General features: G+C 47.8%; 1 protein-coding gene across 1 annotated transcript in view; it reads left to right on the top strand.

The window, feature by feature from the left end:
- The first annotated feature begins 648 nt into the window (after positions 1-648).
- DBF4 (DBF4-CDC7 kinase regulatory subunit) overlaps positions 649-14,830 on the top strand; it is a 95,362-nt gene continuing 81,180 nt past the window's right edge. The window contains exons 1-5 of the mRNA XM_075315609.1: positions 649-695; positions 1,285-1,431; positions 3,461-3,524; positions 7,876-8,048; positions 10,232-10,417. Of these exons, the coding sequence (XP_075171724.1) occupies positions 675-695; positions 1,285-1,431; positions 3,461-3,524; positions 7,876-8,048; positions 10,232-10,417 (591 nt within the window). The 5' untranslated portion in view covers positions 649-674. The remainder of the gene's footprint in view (positions 696-1,284; positions 1,432-3,460; positions 3,525-7,875; positions 8,049-10,231; positions 10,418-14,830) is intronic.

Below are 14,830 nucleotides of genomic sequence, written 5' to 3'. Positions count from 1 at the left end.
CCTAACGATTTTGTGCGCCACGGGCAGCGATTTGCCCGTGACGCACAAACGACGGGGGCGGGTGCTTTCACCAGCGATATCGCTGCGTGTAACACCCCCTTTAGGCTTCAGGGTTCTCATTCACTTTGCCAACATCAGGAAACACTTCAATTTTTGTGACAAATGTGCATTAAAATAAAATGCAACGTGTGCACACAGCCTTATGGTTTTGGCAAAGTTTAGCCATAGGGATCAATTAAAAAGCCTTTTCTTTGGCCTGGCCTCCCCAAACCGGTACCAATACGGACAGTGTGACCCACGGACCCGCTTTGCAAAGGGGGTAAAAATAGGATAAGAGAGGAGCATCCATCGGCGACATTCCTGTTGTGTCTCAAAAATGGAAAAGTACCAAAAAACGTAAACAGCCCCATAGACTATGATGGGTACAGATTCTATTTGGGAAAAATGGGCATCTGAATAAGGCCGAATGCGGGTGAACGGTCATTGTGACCCACAAGGTACCACAAGTCGGAACCAGTTGACCTTTTTTTGTGACTTGGTACCTTGTAGGTAGCAATGTGGCCACATGACCTGCATTTTGTGATGTAGCAGCAGTATGCCGCCATCTTTGGCTGCATGACCTGCTGTGGTAACAGTTGCTGTGTGGCAACAGTCGACATGCAGCAACAGTCGCCATGTGCAACCGTTGGATTCTGGTAACAGTCGCCGTGTGGCAACAGTCGCCGTGTGAAACCATTGCCGTGTGCCAACAGTCGTCATGTCACCTGTGGTGTTATAAGTCGCCGTGTGCCAACAGTCGCTGTGTGCAACGATCACTGTGTGGTAACAGTCACCGTGTAGCAACCATAGCTGTGTGGTAACAGTCACCGTGTAGCAACCATAGCTGTGTGGTAACAGTCGCCGTGTAGCAACCATAGCTGTGTGGTAACAGTCGCCGTATAGCAACCATCGTTGTGTGGTAACAGTCGCCGTGTAGCAACCATCATTGTGTGGTAACAGTCACTGTGTAGCAACCGTCGCCGTGTGGTAACAATCGCCGTGTAGCAAGCGTCGCTGTGTTGCAACAGTCGTCATGTAGATTTGGCCTAAATGTAGTAAATAACTAAAAATATAAGTACAGTTATATAAACATTTGAGCGCATGTAAATATCTACACACTTCTGTATGCTGTATTTTATAGTTATATTTTTCCAGTTCTTAGGATTCTTTTTATTTTCTCCTCACATCTGCACGTGTGGAATCTGCCGCATGATGTTACAATGCTGCATTTACTCAACCTGAGAGGGGGCGGCGCTTCGAGTAGAGAGGCGGGAAATCGGCGGAGAAATCAAATCCCGGAGTCACCGGGAAATATCAGAACTGGCGCAGTCTCGGCAGGAGTCCACCGGGAAACCGGAGAGCCGCCCGGGTGTGGGGCAGAGCGGGCGACTGGTGAGTGCGGAGGAGCGGGAGCCCTTGAGGGGCCGGATATGGGGTAATGGCTGCGGGAGGGGGGGGTCGTTTTTAAAGGGGCCACTCACTCCTATAAGTTTCTGCTGGGAGTTGTAGTTGTGCCGCAGCCGCTGCACACCTCGTAGTTTCTGTTCTGCAGCTGCTTGCTGTCAGTGAATGGAAACCTGTTCTGTGTATGGAGGGTGTGAGCACCTGCAAAATAAAATGTATATAAAAAATGCAATGGCTGCACCAAATGTTCTCTAGCCACATATATAAATAAATATATAATTTTATTTATTTATTTTTATCTTCTCTTTTTTTAATGTATTAACTTTTTGGTACAAAAGTGGAGCAAAAACGTGTTATTTTGCGCTAAAGTGTTTCTGTAGCGTCTCTTCCCTCTGGGGTGAGAACCATTACCGTGCTGCATCGAGCGCCAATACCTCGGACCTGAGGGGCTTTGGAGAAAACCTCCTTACTTGGCCCCCATAAGGCTAAGTTCACACTTTCATTGTTTTGCATCAGTCACAATCCATTGCCTTGAGGAATTACGGTATCCTGCTAAATATTTTGCAGGAATCCGTTTTTTTTCCCCATAGGCTTCTATTAGGCTAGTTTCACACTTGGGTTGGACGGCTTCCGTAGCATTGCGTTGTGTGACGGATGCGTTGCATATAGTGGCACAACGTAATGCTACGGATCGTACAAAACAACGGAAAGCGTTATTTTTTTTTTTTCTTCTTCTTTACAGTTTACCGGCAGCCGACTATTGTGCGCGATCAGCCGATCGCACTCAATAGCCGGCGGCTGGGCGCCCTCACATGCCGGTTGCTCAGCTACGCGCTGTCACTTGCCGGCGGCCGAGCATGCCGGCGGCCGGTCGCTCAGCTGCGCGCTGTCACTTGCCGGCGCCCTCACATGCCGGCGGCCAGGCGATCAGCTGAGCGCCCTGACATGCCGGCAGCCGAGCATGCCGGCGGGCGAGCGCTGTCACTTGCCGGCGGCCGGGCATGCTGGCGGGCGGGCGCTCAGCTTCAGCCACCGAGAGACAACAAAAATAAAGTTTGTGATTTTTAAAAAAAAAAAAGCATGCGCAGTGAAATCCTACGGATTGCGCTGCTCAAAAAAACGTTACATGCTGCGTTCCTTCCGCCCGACGCAGCGTCAAAATAACGACGCTGCGTCGTCCAGCGGTTGCATCGCAGACACTTGCGTTACAGTCGTCATCCATACAAGTCTATGGAGAATAGCGCAGTGCGTTAACGGACTGCGCTATTCTCCATAGTGATGGAATGCGCTGAACGAAAGTGTGAAAGTAGCCTTAGCGACTGATTGTGACTGATTGCCCTACGTTGCATCCGCCGCGTGACGGATCAGTCGTTTACTGACTGACCATCAGGCGGGAGCAACGCTGCATGTAACGTTTTTTGTGTGCGGCGGATCGGTTTTTTACTGTGAGCATGCGCACAGTAAAAAAAAAACAATGATCACCTGTAAATTCAGTTCCAGTTCCAGCGGCCGGGCGATCAGCTGATCGTTCACAAAATCTGGCCTCCAGTAAAACAAACAACGGATCGTTTTTGTTTTTTTGCAGCATCAGTCACCTCAGTTGTGCCACTAACTGCAACGCATCACTCAACTGATTCTGACTGATGCAAAACAACGCACGTGTGAAAGTAGCCTAAGGGACCTTGAACACACGGAAAACAAAATTGCAGATGAGACCCCCGATGTTGCCCTTGAGGAAAACTGAATCCAAAATATGGAACTTTTAGATTTCTTCGCCTCTTTATTTCAGCTCCGCAATATTTCACATTTTGCCTCATTGGAGTCAGCGGCGCAATTTAACCATTTTTATATTTCCCAGTTTGGTCAATCTGGCACAATGATGAATGCGAAACAAAGAGTTGTTTGTCTTTTTTTACAATATATTTTTGTTAATTTTTGGGCACAGATTATTAGTGTCAGAATTGTACTTCATTATGGCATATAGTGACTTTCTGACTCCACCATTTCTGTTCTTCAGCTGCCATCGCCTGCAATTCCCAAAGCCAGTGCCGTGACCCTGGGATCCACGATGCAGAGAAGCAGTGAGTATATGTGCGGCCGCTCCAGCCCGTCCACTCCCTCCTTGCGGCAGGCGATATTCTGTGTGATCCTGACTGTATTGGGCCACGTTCCCACCATGAATTTTTTTTTTTTATGCTTCGCATTTTCGCACCTTCAAAAACACAGCGTCTTTCGGATACAGCAATTTGGATGAGTATTACAGAAATCTACTGCACTTCTCTTACTCAATTCAAATGAACCTTTGCTGTGTTTCAAATCTGCCACATGCTGATTTTTCTTGGGGGTACGCTGAGTTTTCTGTGCAGATTATCTGCATAGAATTGCATGAGACACTGAACATAAAAAATTAAAAATGCACGTGCGTTTCCACAGCGGAAACTCATCAAAAACTCATAATCCGCACCTAAACTTAGCAATTAAATGTAGTCAAAGCCAGATACCAGGAAGAATCAAAACAAAGCAGCTTTATTTAAAATGTGAAATACCATAGACAAAAACACAAATAAAAACGCATTAAATTTTTTTATTTTTTAGAGCACTAACATATTCCGCAGCGCTTTACTTATATCAGCAACTTAGTCCCCATTGGGTCTCATAATATAACTTCCCTATCAGTATGTCTTTGGAGTGTGGGAGGAAACTAGAGAACCTGGAGGAAACCCATGCAAACACGGGGAGAACATACAAACTCCTTGCAGATGGTGTCCTTAGTGGGATTTTAACCCAGGACCCCAGCGCTGCAAGACTGAAGTGCTAGCGGCTGAGCCCCCCCCCCCCGACAGTGCTAGCGGTTAACCCCCCCCCCCCGACAGTGCTAGCATCCTGAGCCCCCCCCCTCCCCCCCCCCCCGACAGTGCTAGCGGCTGAGCCCCCTCCCCCCCCCGACAGTGCTAGCGGCTGAGCCCCCCCCCCCCTCCCCCCCGACAGTGCTAGCGGCTGAGCCCCCTCCCCCCCGACAGTGCTAGCGGCTGAGCCACCTACCCCCTCCCCCCCGACAGTGCTAGCGGCTGAGCCACCTACCCCCCCCCCCCAGACAGTGCTAGCGGCTGAGCCACCTCCCCCCCCCCCCCCCCCAGACAGTGCTAGCGGCTGAGCCAGCTCCCCCCCCAGACAGTGCTAGCAGCTGAGCCCCCATGCCACTCATAATAATAAAAATATTATTTAATTTATTAAAAATAATAAAAAAAAGCGCAAGTGACCCGATTTTAAATAGGTGCAGACGTTCTGCAACATCAAAAATTTGCTGTGGGAATGTTTGGTTTATTGAAAGAAAAAAATAAATCCCTGCCACAATGGTTTTATATTCAGTACTAGCATGGAGCCTATGACTTCACCATAGGCTTCATTTAGAAAATATTTCCTAGCTATATAGGAGTTAATAAAAAGCTTCTCAGGAACCTGGTCCAGCTGCCATGTTGGCAGTCGAAGGCCGCTGTACCAGAGCTTTGTGAACTTACCAGCCAACAGCCTTGGCGCCTTTTCTGATGTGATGCCTGCATGACATGGCGGCAGCTTCCTAATCAAGAGGAGTCGGGGAGGTTACTTGGTAGTAGGAGGTTGGCAGCGCTCTGGCCATGTACTAGCCACATGGCTGCTGTCCAGGGTCCTGCAAATGTTATTTCCCAATTCTTTTTGGAAGGACTGTGAGAATGACATTTACCTGTAAGGTAGTAGAAGGCAGAGGATAAGAGTGCTGCAGCTATATAGTATACTGTATGAGATAGCGGCGCTTTCAAGGGATATTCTGGGATTTGTAAACATTTATGCATGAAGTGGAAATGGAATGAATAAACCCCTCGATGACTTAAGATGTGCCATGCACATCACAAGACGTCTCCCTGCATTTGATACCGGCTTGCACTCCAAGCTCGCATTTTCCCTCCAGATAAAGGTGTTCATAGGAGATTGTTGTTTGTTTTTGTTTTTTTTTGTTTGTTTTTTTTTGTATATACAGCAATGCTGAGACAGTGCTGTATATAGAATAAGTACCGTATTTTTCGGACTATAAGACGCACCGGACCATAAGACGCACCCTGGTTTTAGAGAAGGAAAATTAAAATTTTAAGCAAAAAATGTGGTCATGACCCACTGTTATGGGGCGAGGATCTGCTGCTGACACTGTTATGGTGGTAATGTCCCCAAATGCTCTACTAAGGTACCCCATCCTGGTAATGATCCTCCTGCCTTGTAATATGTCCCTCATCCTGGTATAGCCCCATCTTGCTATATACTGCCATCCTGCTATATACCCCATCCTGCTATATACCCCATCCTGCTATATACCCCATCCTGGCATATAGCCGCATCCTGCTATATACCCCATCCTGGTATGTGCTCCCATTTTGCTCATATACCCCCCATCATCCTGCTCATATACCCCCCCATCATCCTGCTCATATACCCCCCCATCATCCTGCTCATATACCCCCCCATCATCCTGCTCATATACCCCCCCATCATCCTGCTCATATACCCCCCCCATCATCCTGCTCATATACCCCCCCATCATCCTGCTCATATACCCCCCCATCATCCTGCTCATATACCCCCCCATCATCCTGCTCATATACCCCCCCATCATCCTGCTCATATACCCCCCCATCATCCTGCTCATATACCCCCCCATCATCCTGCTCATATACCCCCCCATCATCCTGCTCATATACCCCCCCATCATCCTGCTCATATACCCCCCCATCATCCTGCTCATATACCCCCCCATCATCCTGCTCATATACCCCCCCATCATCCTGCTCATATACCCCCCCATCATCCTGCTCATATACCCCCCCATCATCCTGCTCATATACCCCCCCATCATCCTGCTCATATACCCCCCCATCATCCTGCTCATATACCCCCCCATCATCCTGCTCATATACCCCCCCATCATCCTGCTCATATACCCCCCCCATCATCCTGCTCATATACCCCCCCATCATCCTGCTCATATACCCCCCCCCCCATCATCCTCATATACCCCCCCATCATCCTGCTCATATACCCCCCCCCCCATCATCCTGCTCATATACCCCCCCATCATCCTGCTCATATACCCCCCCCCCATCATCCTGCTCATATACCCCCCCCCCCATCATCCTGCTCATATACCCCCCCCCCATCATCCTGCTCATATACCCCCCCCCCATCATCCTGCTCATATACCCCCCCCCCATCATCCTGCTCATATACCCCCCCCCCCCCATCATCCTGCTCATATACCCCCCCCCCCCATCATCCTGCTCATATACCCCCCCCCCCCATCATCCTGCTCATATACCCCCCCCCCATCATCCTGCTCATATACCCCCCCCATCATCCTGCTCATATACCCCCCCCCATCATCCTGCTCATATACCCCCATCCTGCTATATGTCCTGCATCCTGTGGCAGACACAAAAAAATAAATAAACATTTATATTCACCTTTCCTCGCTCCATGCAGCGTGGCTCCTCCTCCTGTCTGCCGGCAGCGCTGTGTGGAGCCAGCCACGATCCCTGCAGCATCGCGATGTCCTCCTGACTGTGGCGGCGCGGCTGTGTGGACACGTGCGCACAGCGATGACGGCACCGCTGTGAGCACCGCTAGTCTCCACACAGCCGGCACAGACAGGAGGACATTGCGATGCTGCAGAGGAACGGTGAGTACACTGATTCACTGCACCCCACGCTGATGAGGATGCGCGGGGAGCAGTGAATACAGCCGCACATGATCACTCCAGGCTGTAGTTGCCGGGGGTGATCACGGCCGGCTGTTTAGTTTGCATGCACCCCCCCGCCCATCATCCCGCCCACCTGTCAGCGCCGGCTTCAGCGCTGAGAGATGGGCGGGAGGATGGGCGTGCATATGTAATGAGCGGGCCCACGTGGTCACGGCAGGCGCTGCTGCAGCCTGCTCGTGCCCCCGATGACCCGCTCCACTGCAGCACCCCCATTCCCCGCAGCCATGCCCTACATTCAGACCATTAGATGCACCCCCCACTTTCCCCCAACATTTGGGGGGTAAAAAGTGCGTCTTATGGTCCGAAAAATACGGTAATCAGACAATTGCAGGTTCAAATTCACTAACTGGACTATTAAATGCGTTCGTAAATGTCTGATCCATCAAAATATAAAATAAATTAATCCAATAGTTTAAACAGTGCGACGAGTAAAAAAAAACAAAACCCCAGAATTGCAGGGGTTATTTTTGGCCGCCGCAACAATAGGAAACAATGTAATAACAGGCAATCAAAACATCTTATAGACCCCCATGTAAAAACAGCTCAGACCTCAAACAGTAAGCCCCATATCCCAAAAATATTAAGCATTACGGCTTTCGGAATGAGGCCTTAAGGTTTTCTGATTCTCTTACTTTTACTGTGTTGCACAGAGGGAGGAACACAAGGGAGAGGCGTGAAGATGAAACCCGGCCAGCCAACAGCAAAAAAGCTTCCAAACAAAGGCCCGAAACAGAAGCCTTTTACTGGTAAAGTGTTTTACCTCGACATCACCTCAAGAGTGGTAGCCGAAAAACTGGAAAAAGACATTAAGGAACTCGGAGGGGTGAGTATGATCTCCGTAATGATCTGTTCAGTATCCTCATCTAAAGGTATGTCCCTTGGGCAAGGTAAACAGAGGGATAGCTAATGTGTTGAGAACAACTTGGCTCAACACTGTCAGTGGACAGTACGAAAATACTTATAATGACAGTAGTCCCTGTGACGACATGGACTCTCATGGGTTAAAGTTTCTTAACATTCAGCCAGACAGGATGATAGTTTGTTTATAGATGGGGGATAAGTCCCTCATTGTTTTTACAAGACTCTTGTTGACTCATGTAATTGTGTTGGCCACTGAAAGCCAGAAGGTATTGTTTCTCCAGACTTTTCCAGTAATCATTGTATTGTAGTTGTGTATTGCTAATGTGATTACCTTAGTAGCCATTGTCTAGTCGGTGACTCCCAGACTACATGTATACCCTCAGTCTTTCTGTAGACATCATTTGGATGAACATTGTCCATGCAGCTTGAGATTCATCCAATGGGAGAGGTGCTCTTGTCCAACCAATCGATGAGGACGCAGTGTATCTAAGTGGAAGGCTGTGGCTATAAAAGGGACTTCTTTAAGCCACCAGGTTGTTGATGGATGCTGATGGATCCAGTCTAAGCTCTTCGGAGCTGACGAGAGGATCAGGATATCTTATGGCTTCAATCTAGGGACTCCGGTTCCGGTTGGAGACCATATCCACAGCCTAGGGATTTCGACTCCGGCTGCCAGGATTGTAACATCATACCAGGACTACCTAAGGAGGACACTCAGGTTGGGACAGTTCAGTCACCTGGTACAGACTTTGCAGACCTCAGCCAGCTTCCTAAATCTGGCATTATTCCTTTCTCGGTGGGTGCCCGCCAAAAGCGGGGTGCTGCTGGATTGGAGTAAATAGCCCTGGAACTTCTGAGGCACGGACATTCTAATCCCTGGTGAGCCAGCGGAAGGGTGAGACTATGTTGCCTGTTACATTTGTGTGTTTTGCTGGTTATGTGTTATGTGCCGTTAATTGTTTGGGGATCCAATAAAGTCTAATTATTGTGGTTCGCTCACCCTGTGTTGTCTGAGTAGTGTTACGCCCATGGTTAAGGAGGCCGGCGTTCAGTTGGGATGAGCCCTGTTCCACGCTGTCTTTCTAAAGGCGGCGGGTTTTAGTGGACGAGAGCACCCACTGAGCCCCGTGTCTCCACAGTCCCATTACAAAAAAGACCAAGGTCATCGGAAGAATATAGCTCCGCATATGACACCACAGACAAAAGGATACCGCTTCATTAAAGGTATCACGATTATAAAGACACCTTATTACCTTTTGGCTGAAATCAACACATAAATTAAGCAAAAGAGGAAAGATCTCACCCAATAGATGGTGTTCTACTGCTTAATACAGCATCTCTTGTTGACAGGGCCAAGGTAGGGCTTGGATTACAGATAGATGTAACTCACCCTAAACCCCCTTGACTCCCGTCCTTACAAGGACTGTCCACAACTGAACCTACTGATGTCCTTGTACAAGAAAGCCCTGCATGCCTCCCGACGCGTTTCGTCACAAATAGTGACTCCTCAGGGGACCAAGCATGGGTAAAGAATCACAGGGCCTGCAAGGTCCACACACCAAATGCTGCAAACAATTTGGGTGAGATCTTTCCTCTTTTGCTTAATTTATGTGTTGATTTCAGCCACAAAGTAATAAGGTGTCTTTATAATCGTGATACCTTAAATGAAGCAGTATCCTTTTGTCTGTGGTGTCATATTCGGAGCTACATTCTTCCGATGACCTTTGGTCTTTTTTTGTAATGGGACTACTGTCCTTATTATAAGTATTTTCGTACTGTCCACTAACAGTGTTGACCTAAGTTGTTCTCAACACATTAGCTGTCCCTCTGTTTACCTTGCCCAAGGGACATACCTTTTTAGCCCTTTTTTGAGCTTCACACATAGCTCTGGGTGATGTGTGTTTTGTTACCTGTAGGGTCAAACCTCCTGGTATTTCAATATTGCTTAGTATTTTAATGAATAGAATAAAGGTTATATTTTCTCACTGGTGCTATCTGCTCCTCTATTGGCTAGAGCAAAAAGCGACTCTCCCACATTGTGCACGTGATATATATATTCGGCTATGTTATTTTTTCCCAGTCGTCACTGAAGCTAAATGTGCACTTTTTTTTTTCTTTTCTTTTCTTTTTCTCCAACTGGTTTAGACTGTCGAAGGATTTCTTAGTAAAGAAATAAGTTGTCTCATCACCAGTAAAAAAGAAGCAAAGTGTGCGAAGTCGCTGAAATATCAGTGTTCAATGCCAAGTCCTGAACCGGCCTCAGGAAGCAGCTCCGCTAGACCCAGCGGCCATCGAGGAGACTGCCGGGATGGAGGCAAGAAGCCAGAAAAGGTATGCTCTGGTGTTTGTGCCACATGTTGAAACCGTTTGGCACAACTTGCAGTCCCTAGTGGGAGCCAGTCAGCTTGTTTTTCTTATGGATTTGTAGCCTGTCAGATCCTCTTTCAGCAGTGGATAAGGGTGGGGGGAGATTCCATGCTTGCCATTTGGGTGTGGAGGGAGATTGGCCTTCCTTGAGGAGAGCTCGGTGCCAAGCCCTCTGGGGGTCTGGAGATCAATTCAAGACAACTTGGGCACTTTCTTAGATCCCTTCCTGACTGTGCTCAACTTGCCGGCCGCCCTACTATGTTTGAAAACCTTTGCTTTGGAGAAGGGGTGTTGCGGCATTCCCTTTCTCTAGTATATGGGATGCTGGCCAATCCAGCGGGTGCCCCCCCCCCTCCAGGATATCTCTTGCAGTGGGAACGCGATCTGGGGCTCTCCCTGTCGGATGCGCAGAAGAGAGACTGTGAGGGTAGCCTGGGCTATAGGTTGTTTGTTCAAATGTAATAAGATTATCTGTGTATGTAAATAATCAAAATATAGATGTCCCTGCATAAATATCTGTGTGTCTATATAACAATCACACAGACGCCATAATATGATTCTAAGTTGTATGTTCAAGAGGTGGTTAACCAAAGATAATGAAGCCAGAATGAACAGTGAAGGCTTTCATAATAATACGTAAAGGTTTTATCAGTAGTTTCACACAAAGGAGGAATGTGGTGTTATCTGTGAGATTAAATGTGTGTTCCTGTTTCTATGCTTCTCCTCAACCTCCCCAAAACCTCCCTATACGGCTTCGATGTATGAGAAAAGATAGATTTTGATACTTGGTACATGTCTGAAGGCTGAAATGTTGTACTAATATCTGATCTATTCATTACACGGGTCAGTCGCCTATACTGGCTCAGAGTGAACATAGTTTCTGTGATCATTGCTTCTGAGTTATTTATTATATCTGCGCAGATAGCTAATTTGGCCCGTACCTCTGGATTTGCCCTGAACAAAGACTCTATTAGCGGTCTTACCTAAATTTCTCCCTTGACAAGTCAACCTGATGCTGACGCATAAAACCTCGATAAGTTCCAGACTACAGGAGTCTAACTTTTAAACTTTTGTCGAGGTGGTGTAGGGTCCCTTCCGGTCTGCACAGGATGGTTCTCAGAGTCAACCGCAACTGTTGGAGATGCGGGGGACTTTGTACACGTTTTCTGGGCATGTCTGGCTTTGAGATGGTTCTGGGATGGAATGGGTGAGGTGATTAGAAATGTGACTGGGACTACCCAGGTCCTGGGCCCGGAGCTGTTCTTGTTTCACATGTCGGAAATCCCGGTATCTTTATACAAGAAATCGTTGTTGCGTTTCCTGGTGATGGTGGCTAGTTCGTGCATCCCCTTGAAATGGAAGTCTGACGCCCCCTCCCCCTCACTCTGTCCCTTTTGGGCTTCAAGGGTTAATGACCTCTTACTTATGGAGGATTTGACCTCCTCACACTACGACAGGCATGAGCTCTTCTACAGGACCTGGTTGTCTTGGCTGGATTTTAAGTTCTCCAGCGACTACACCCGGTTGCTGGCTGATTCGTTCTGATCCTATGGGGTGGGACTGGTGTTCCTTGGAGGCGCTGGCCTTACCTCCCTGTACTCTCTGGCAACCCCTACCCCCCCCCCCCCCCCCCCTTTTTTTTTTTTTTTTTTTTTTTTTCTTCCCCCTCCTTCTCCTTTTTCCTTCTTTCCCTTTTTCACATTCACCTTCCAAATTTTCCCCAGGGTCAGTCAGGATAGCGGTCAGAAATGGTTGCTTATTTGTGGGTTCATTTGCCTTCTCACTTTGATTCCCTTCTTAATTTCCCAAAATGCTCAGACCTATACCTTGGGGCGGAAAGGGGGGGGGTGTTTATTTGGATTTGTAACTGTTCATGGAGTCTGTGCACCCCCACAGCCATGTATATAGGGGACATGTATCACTTATTGTTCTATCTGGGTCTGTTCATCAATAAAGAATTTTAAAAAAATAAAATAAAAAATGTATTCGTAATAAGGCACTTTAGGGAGACTAGTGATGGTGACAGGATGGGGGGGTCTAGGGTGCATAAATCTATACTTCTCGGGCGTCTATAACCCACAAACTGTTGGGTGTGGATTTCATTGTCCTGCAGACTTTTCCCATCATTGTAGTGCTTCGTTCTCAGCCCACTTACTGTTTTGCTCTCCATCTGCATTACTAGAATCAGACATTTAGTCGGGTCGCTGCCTGCAGTATTTGTTGCGGTGCCCAGCTTCCCGCCCTGATGTGTGATCCTACTGGTGAGGCGGAGAGCGAAAGAAAAGCTGCTACTAATGCAGGCTACCAGACAAGTCTGTGTGCACATATATACACTTAACACAACCGAGACCAAAACAACACACTGTCTGCTTTATTCGGGTGAAGCAATTCCTATGGCTATGTTAATTTATGCACTGGGAGCTTTGATGGTGCATAATCCAATCAGATCTTACAGTCCAATGGCTCATTCAGACAATCCTAGTGTCACTCGTAATTGGGTTCACACTTTGATCCAAGTTCCAGCATATATTTTATTTTTTTTCATTTCTTTCACTTCATTTGGGTACACAGGTAACCACAGGTGTTTGCGGTTGTCTCCTGGAGGCTGACAACAGGCACAAAAGTTAGCACCTCACAGGGTACACCCACAACTGACACAGAGCCAACTAGTTTAAGCTCATTGTCAGTAAGAGGCAGACATGCCAGTCCCCTTTCTACATTTTGTTGTTTTCTGTTTTTTTTTTTTCAGATTCACTTACTTCAGGGCAACAGGGTGTAATTGCTCATCTTGTCTTCCCACCTAAATGACCAAGAGAACAGTGGTTTGATCCACGTCGCACCCTCCGGTTTGCAAGGCAGGACCCTACCCAACCGAAAACATCAAGAGTGTCTCAGGGTGGCCATGACAGACGGTACTTGACGCATACACACCCTCTTCTTCCGAAGATGTTGCAAGGAGGAAGATGGCTGTGTTTTTGTTTTTTTTTGGGTTTTTTTGTTTTGTTTGTTTTTTTTCCTATGACCCATTCTTTCCCCACCCTCGTTTGGGGAGTTTGAGCGGGCATACTCCAGTTCTTTCTGTGGATCACCCTTGTTTTGCACATCTTCCAGGTTGGCCTCAGGATCCTGTTCCTCTTCTCCTGACTCTCTGGTTGCCCCAAGATCTGACCAAGTTCTGAGTCAGGAAGTGCCTGGATATGTTATTTCCTTTTAGACCTGATATGCTTAACAAATGGGTTACTATCTTGGTCGTGAATCCCACCCATCTCCTGACTGTCTGTCAATGCCGGCCTCTACCAGACTGAGCCTCCCTCTAGGATTCTACTAATGGGTGCATCAAAGCCATCTCCAACTCTGCATTTGAGGCTGCAGGTGCCTGCCTTTTGGCCCGCCTACTCTTCCACATGAGTAGCTAAAAGTCTATGTCCACCTGGGCAAAACTTCTTTAGGACCTCCTGTCTGGAGCCCTGCCCAACGGGCTGGATCTAGTGGATCAAATTGCTCTCGCCGGGAACTATTTACTTGAGGGCTCCTTACTCCAGATGTTCTGCTCTTGCAACATTGTAGCCAATCGCAGGATTCTCTGGCTGAAATTTTGGAACGCAGATATAGCTTCTAAGAAATCTCACCGGCCTTCCTTTCCAGGGGTCTCGTCTCTTTGGTACTAACCCAAACCAACTCCTCTCTTAAGCCACCAGCAGTAAGAGTAGTTCTCTTCCCCAGCCCAAACCCAAGCATCTTCCTCTCCCCCAAAGGAGACTCCCTCTCAGATGTAGCTCCTTTTGGAAATTTTCGTCCCATGGGATCCCCTCCTAACAAGACCGGTCCCCAGTTCATCAGGAAAGAAAAATGCCTTCCTTCCTCCCTCCTGGTGTCCATGGAGCCGTCAAGATGAGTTGTCCAGGTCTAACAGATTCTCTTCCGCATGATGGCTCGCCCCCACCTGGGAATCCTCTTGAGTGGGTGGCTGCCTTATTTTTCCAGGAGGTGTGGCTTTCTGTAGTAAACCTCTGGGTCAGGAAGAACATAACCACCAAATACAAAATAGAATTTTCTTCTGTTCCCTGTCAGCACTTCTTTGAATCCCGTCTCCCAAAGGTTCCGTCCCCCAAAGGTTCCGTTTCTGGATTTTATCAGGCCATCTATTCCTTCCAGCAGGTGTTGTCGTACCAGTCAATTCTCAAGAACGCTTCTCATTTTCAACCTTTTCATTGCCCCAAAGAAGGACTGCTCTCAAGCCCCTAAACGGGAAAGTTCATCTTCATCTCCATCTCTTCAGAATGGAGTCCCTCCGATTGCCTTTATGGATCCAGAAGAATTACTCTGCTTGGTGCACATTCAAGATGCCTACCTTCACATTCCAAGTTGTGCCGCTTA

Source organism: Anomaloglossus baeobatrachus, chromosome 6 (assembly GCF_048569485.1).
Source record: "Anomaloglossus baeobatrachus isolate aAnoBae1 chromosome 6, aAnoBae1.hap1, whole genome shotgun sequence".
NCBI classification, from domain to species: domain Eukaryota; kingdom Metazoa; phylum Chordata; class Amphibia; order Anura; family Aromobatidae; genus Anomaloglossus; species Anomaloglossus baeobatrachus.
The sequence above is the reverse complement of the archived record's forward strand: the minus strand, read 5'-3'. Positions and strand labels throughout refer to the sequence as shown.